A 6,627-nucleotide genomic window follows, 5' to 3' on the forward strand; every position below is an offset into this window, starting at 1 on the left:
TGGCGGCGCCCAGCAGAGGAAGACCCGCACGGAAGTTTAGGACGCCGTCCTGAGTCGCCTAGGAACGTACGGAGTAGACTCGCTTACGGAATCAGCTTTCAAGATGACGGCGTCCGTGGGCGAGTCGTGAAACAGAAACGGCCATATTGCCTGAACAGTCGCGGAATGGCAGGGGGTGCGGGGGGGGGGGGAATCGCCGTAAGGACGGACTCGACCCAAAAGGTGGCGGCTTCCTTGGCGATGGCCACTTCCAGGCCGAGAATGTTTAGACCCGGCTGCCGTACGGCTTTGGCTGTCAAGATGGCGGCGCCTCGGGGACATTCCGGACGCTCGGCGGGCGCTTAGCGGCTCCGCGGTCGCACTGGGCATGCGCGATGGGAGTACGGTGTCCGGGAGGCGCGCGTAGTAGCGGAAGTAGTTGTGAGTGTCTTTGCAACCGCCGCCGACGCTGCTGAGGGGTTTGTGGTGGTTCGGGGGTTTGTGGTGGAGTCGCCAGCGGGTTCTCTGGGAGCGGGGAAATGGTGAGTACCGGGTCCGGGAAGGCGTCCGGAGATCCGGGTTGGTGGTATGGTCACCGCGGTGTGCACTGGCGCTCGGGGGGTCGTCACCGGGGTCTGCGGGCCGGGACGAGGGGTGTCTGTGGAGAGCATGGCGGGGTCGGGGCGAGGCGGCGGCGGCGCGGGGGTCCGGGGTGGAAGTCCGGCGGGGGCCTGCAGCTGCGGTTGGCGGGGCAAGCTGGACGCGGGGCCGAGGGGCTGGGGTCTGCGGGAAGGCAGCAGCCCCCGCGGGGACGCCGCGTCCCGATGCCTGTGGGCCGTCGGGGCCTGGTGGGGACCCCTGTCGGGGGGTCGGCGGGGCCGAGCCGCTGGGGACTCGGTGGTGAGGGCGGTGGGCCGGCGCGGAGCGGGGCGTCCGCACGGAGGGGGTCGGGTTCGAGACGCCGTGTGAGTGTGTCTGGGTCGCCCAGGAGGGAGACGGCTCGGACCCGGAGCCGCCCGACGCGGGGGAGGACAGCAAGTCGGAGAACGGAGAGAACGCGCCCATCTACTGCATCTGCCGCAAGCCCGACATCAACTGCTTCATGATGTGAGTGAGCGAGGGACCGGGGTGGGCGGCCCCTGACCCGGGCCGCGGGGCGCCCCTCACTCCTCCCGCCGCCCCACCCTCTGCAGCGGCTGTGACAACTGCAACGAGTGGTTCCATGGGGACTGCATCCGGATCACGGAGAAGATGGCCAAGGCCATCCGCGAGTGGTACTGTCGGGACTGCCGAGGTGAGGGGTGCGAGGGCCCGGGAAGGCCGGTGGCTTCCGGGGAGAGGGGTCACGGGTAGGAGCGGCGTTCTGTGGTGATTTGGAATTGCCAGCTCCATTCTGAGCCCCCAGAAGCCCAGATCAGGTGGGTGGGACCCTGAGGGAGAGAAGAGAAAGAAAGTTCTGCGATCATTCCGGACCAGAACCCATGCCAACCCGCTCTGGCATCACCTTTTACCCCTTCCCCAGAGAAAGACCCGAAGCTGGAGATTCGGTATCGGCACAAAAAATCAAGAGAGCGGGATGGCAGTGAGAGGGACAGCAGTGAGCCTCGGGATGAGGGTGGAGGGCGTAAGAGACCTGTTCCAGACCCAGACCTGCAGCGCCGTGCAGGGTCAGGGACAGGGGTTGGGGCCATGATTGCTCGGGGCTCTACGTCGCCCCACAAATCCTCTCCACAGCCCTTGGTGGCCACATCTAGTCAGGTGAGTGGATGCAAGAAGTTGGGATTGGTAAAGTTGTCCCATCTTGGGCCCTTCTGGGGTTTGTGATTTCTACTCTGGGCACTGTTTTCCTAGCATCACCAGCAGCAGCAACAGATCAAACGGTCTGCTCGAATGTGTGGTGAGTGTGAGGCATGCCGGCGCACAGAAGACTGTGGTCACTGTGACTTCTGCCGTGACATGAAGAAGTTTGGGGGCCCCAATAAGATCCGCCAGAAGTGCCGGTTGCGCCAGTGCCAGCTGCGGGCCCGGGTGAGCATGGACAGAGCTGGGAAGCTTCAGGTGGGAGGCAAGGCTCTAGTAGTCCACGTAGAGCTGGGGGGTTGAGGCAGCAGGTGGGCTGGAACCTGATTATATCCAGATTAGAAGGGGTCTACCGTGTCCAGATGAATGCCACATGGCCCGGTATGCTGACCGGGTAGGAGACCTTCAGCTCTAGTAAGCCCAGGTGTCTGCAAGTGGTCAGGCATATCAGGGCACGAGAAGTTAGACGTTTGGGGTAAAGGTGCCTGAGGAGGTAAGGAAATGTTAGGCGGGCAGGGCTAGGGCAGGGCCACCCTCTCTCTACCTGGGGTTGACCTGTGCCTTCCTCTTGTTGGCACAGGAATCATACAAGTACTTCCCATCTTCGGTGAGTCCAGCCCCCCAGGGTAGGGCAGGGCATGTGGGCAGGGCAGTCAGGGCCAGTCCTGAGATTCTGCCCCTCAGCTCTCTCCTGTGACACCTTCAGAATCCATACCAAGGCCCCGCCGGCCACTGCCCATTCAACAGCAGCCACAGACATCCCAGAAGCTGGGGCGTATCCGGGAAGATGAGGGGACAGTAGTGTCATCAGTGGTCAAGGAGCCACCTGAAGCTACAGTAACACCTGAGCCACTCTCAGATGAGGAGCTACCACTAGACCCTGACCTGTACCAGGACTTTTGTGCAGGGGCCTTTGATGACCATGGCCTGGTGGGTGTCAAGAGAGTGGGATTTGGTCATTCTTGGGGAGAGGGGAGGCAGTATATCCAAAGTGGCTTTGGGAAATGAGTAAGAGGTGGGGTTGTCCTAAGTCAATCAGCTGAGTCAGATCATACTTTGCATATAGCCCTGGATGAGTGACACAGAAGAGTCCCCATTTCTGGATCCTGCACTGCGCAAGAGGGCAGTGAAAGTGAAGCATGTGAAACGCCGGGAGAAGAAGTCTGAGAAGAAGGTGATGGAGGGGGAAAGCAGATGTGGAGGGGGCAGAGTGTGGGGTGGGGTTGGGGGGAGATAACAGATCAGGGCTGAATGGGACAAAGCCAGAAAATGCCAGAATGGAGAGACAGGATCTAGGTTGACTTCAGTTCCACCCTGACTGGACCTATCTTGCCCAATAGAAGGAAGAGAGGTATAAGCGGCATCGACAGAAGCAGAAGCACAAGGACAAATGGAAACACCCAGAGAGAGCTGATGCTAAGGACCCTGCATCTCTGCCACAGTGCCTGGGGCCTGGCTGTGTGCGTGCTGCCCAGCCTGGCTCCAAGTATTGCTCAGACGATTGTGGCATGAAGCTGGCAGCTAAGTAAGTCTTTCCTAGAGGACTGAAGGAAGTCAGGAAATAACATAGGGCATGACTGAAGTCTCCTGTATATCTACCAGTCAGTTACCTATAAAATCATTTCATCAACCAGGCACATCCATCCACATGCCTACTTGACCATCCATCCAGCTATGCGTCCAGCTGCCCATCCTGCCAATTAGCCATTCACCACCCTTTCATGTTTTCATCACCTATCCATGTGTTAGCCATTAATCACCACTCATACTGGTTTTGTTGCTTCCTTGCCTACACTCCATCCACTGCCTCCCTGCAGCCGCATCTATGAGATCCTCCCCCAGCGCATCCAGCAATGGCAGCAGAGCCCTTGCATTGCTGAAGAGCATGGCAAGAAGCTGCTAGAACGCATTCGCCGTGAACAGCAGAGTGCCCGCACACGTCTTCAGGAAATGGAACGCAGATTCCATGAGCTTGAGGCCATCATTCTGCGTGCCAAGCAGCAAGCTGTTCGAGAGGATGAAGAGGTGAGAGAGCAGGGCATAGCCAGACAGGGCTTAGTTCCTGATCCCAGTATCTTAACGTATCTTCCACCCTCTGCAGAGCAATGAAAATGACAGTGATGACACAGACCTGCAAATCTTCTGTGTCTCCTGTGGGCACCCCATCAACCCACGTGTTGCCTTGCGCCATATGGAGCGCTGCTATGCCAAGGTCAGGGTGTCAGCCTGAGGGGGGGGGTGGCTAGGGTGGGACCTTCAGTGGTGTTTGGGTGGTGTCTGTGAGGGTATGTAGTGCATATCCATAATTCCTTCCATTTGTGCTCATCCCTTTAGTATGAGAGCCAGACGTCCTTTGGGTCCATGTACCCCACACGCATTGAAGGGTGAGTGAAGGTGCCAGGTAGAGAAGTAGAGGGAAGTTAAGGGTGGGATCAGAAATGGAGTTTGTGTGAAACTAGGACAGGATATTAACATGGGTAAGGATAGGTGGGCCTTCAAGATAATCTGAGTTGACAGCTGCAGACCCTCTTTTCTTAATCCCTAGGGCCACACGACTCTTCTGTGATGTCTACAATCCTCAGAGCAAAACATATTGTAAGCGGCTCCAGGTGCTATGTCCTGAGCACTCACGGGACCCCAAAGTAAGTTTTTCCTCCAGCTTCCCCTTTGTGCCCACCCTTGCCTCATGCTTCCCCTCTTTCCTTCCCTTTTTCCTGACAGCTTTAATTCCCCTTTCTCCTCCCTATCTACCCCTACTCATCCTACCCCTGCTGTTCCTGCAGGTGCCAGCTGATGAGGTCTGTGGGTGCCCCCTTGTACGTGACGTCTTTGAGCTCACAGGTGACTTCTGCCGACTGCCTAAGCGCCAGTGCAATCGTCACTACTGTTGGGAGAAGCTGCGGAGGGCCGAAGTGGACCTGGAGCGAGTGCGGGTGGTAGGTTTTGATGCTTGAGATGGCCAGGCTGAGATGGGCTTCAGGGGCTGCTTCTCACATCTTTTACTCTCTTGGCAGTGGTACAAGCTGGATGAACTGTTTGAGCAGGAGCGCAATGTTCGCACAGCCATGACAAACCGGGCAGGGTTGCTGGCCCTGATGCTGCACCAAACGATCCAGCATGATCCATTAACAACTGACCTACGCTCCAGTGCCGACCGCTGAGCCTCACCAGCCCAGAGCCCCTCACACCCTGCATTCCAGTGGGGAGAGCAGCCCTGGGTGCCCAGTTGTTCATTCCTCCATTCATGTTCCTTCCACTGTCCATCCACAGTTTGACTGGCCAGCCGCCCTTAGCAAGAGGGTGTCAGAATTCTCTCTGTCTTTGTTTGTCCCTCTGTTTCCATTCTCTGTGCCTAGGTGGGACTTCCCTTGTCTTTCCCATCCCCTGGGTTTTGTTAATAAAATTTTGAACCAAGGAAGAGAGCTCTTGATGGTCTCCATACCTGCTCCAGTTGCAGCTGTCATTCCAGTCTCTGGAAGAGGTGGGCACTGGCACTGCTCTTCTCAGGAGTAGGCTGTGAGGATAGTGTTGGAAATGTCCTTTAGGATCTGAGGTATCACAACAGAATAAGACCCAAGCCTAAGAAATTACATGGCACAAAAATTTTTTACTTCCGCAAAAGAGTGCGCAGCTGATAGAAGTCAAATCAGTGAGTACCCTCGGCAGACTTGGTCCAACAGATTTCTTAAGGTTGACCAAAAGAACACCTCCACCCCCAGAGCCGTCGGTTGCACTGCTCCCAAAATGGCTTTGCTCATGCCAGACAGCTGTTTGACCGGAAAGATCCTTATTCGTACAGCTGGGGACCCATTCTGCCCCTTAGGTTGTGAGGATATGACTACCATGGAGCCAATGACCTGAATGTTCACTCACTCATCTTGGGACGCTGGCATCTGGCACTCAGGCAGTGAGACTGGTGATCGGCCCCTGCATTAGCCTACCACAGGGGCTTGTCCCACCGTCTCCTCTACCATAGGGGAACACAGCATGACAGCATGGCCACGGTTTACCTACAGCCTACAGTGCGCCCGCTCTCCTGGTTCCCTCACTCCCTCCCACCCCCCCAGTCCATCATACTGGGGAGGAGAGGAGGGAACACTGGGGGGCCTGGGGAAGATGTCCCAGGGCCAGGCCCAGTGTCGGAGGGTATGTGTTAGGAATAAGAGAACTGGCAATTAACTCCGGATGGCACTAGGACAGATACGCAAATGAACTAGCACTAAGTGCTTATCAGAACTGCAATAGGCCCCCAAAATGGACGGCCGGCCACGACTAGCGGCCAAACGGAGCGAACTAAACTCAGTCTAGGCGGGGTGCAGGGTTAGAGCTCTGTCTTCCGACCCTGCTGGCCGGCCTAGGGTGGGAGCCAGCCGCGGGCCCGGACACGCCGGCCGCAGACCTTGAGAAGCCGCAGGTGAGCAGCCGTGGGGCAGGCCGGATGACGTCGGGTAGCATTGTATGAAGTGTGTGATAATGGAGGGATGTAATCTTGGAGTAAGTAACAATCGAGCAAATCAATACTGGATGCATCTCAGCTCATCCGCGTAAGGATTGTCCCCGCAACCGAGATAAGGCGCCCCGGCAGAGCCCCGGCTGGGCGGTCCCTCTTCACTACTTGGGAGTCTAACGGTACTTCAGCAAGGCGGTTCCCGCCCCTTGGGTTGAGCCGAAGGCGCAGGCGCCACCAAAATGGGCGGCGTGGGAAGCGGCGCGCCAGCTGAGGAAGCTCGGAGCACGAGCGCTCCCGCGCGAGAAGTGGGCGCCAGCTGGGGTTGGAGTCAGCGCAGGCGCAGAAGGTCCCGGCCCGGGGCGCGCCCCCTGTGCCCCACCGTGGGGCTTCAGCACGCA

The 6,627-nt window shown here is 57.9% G+C and overlaps 1 protein-coding gene across 1 annotated transcript; it reads left to right on the forward strand.

Annotated features, from left to right (window-relative positions):
* Positions 1-406: 406 nt before the first annotated feature.
* On the forward strand, positions 407-5,197 carry LOC138831995 (CXXC-type zinc finger protein 1). Its single transcript, XM_070029163.1, has 15 exons — positions 407-521; positions 968-1,086; positions 1,173-1,273; positions 1,502-1,737; positions 1,831-2,007; positions 2,360-2,386; positions 2,464-2,709; positions 2,846-2,953; positions 3,120-3,304; positions 3,597-3,804; positions 3,881-3,991; positions 4,114-4,163; positions 4,325-4,421; positions 4,563-4,715; positions 4,794-5,197. Exons 1-15 carry the CDS (start codon positions 519-521, stop codon positions 4,938-4,940), a joined length of 1,968 nt encoding a protein of 655 aa, XP_069885264.1. The 5' UTR covers positions 407-518; the 3' UTR covers positions 4,941-5,197.
* Positions 5,198-6,627: the final 1,430 nt, after the last annotated feature.

The sequence above is a fragment of the Dipodomys merriami genome, unplaced genomic scaffold (genome assembly GCF_024711535.1).
Source record: "Dipodomys merriami isolate MVZ:Mamm:240054 unplaced genomic scaffold, mDipMer1.0.p SCAF_2, whole genome shotgun sequence".
NCBI lineage: Eukaryota > Metazoa > Chordata > Mammalia > Rodentia > Heteromyidae > Dipodomys > Dipodomys merriami.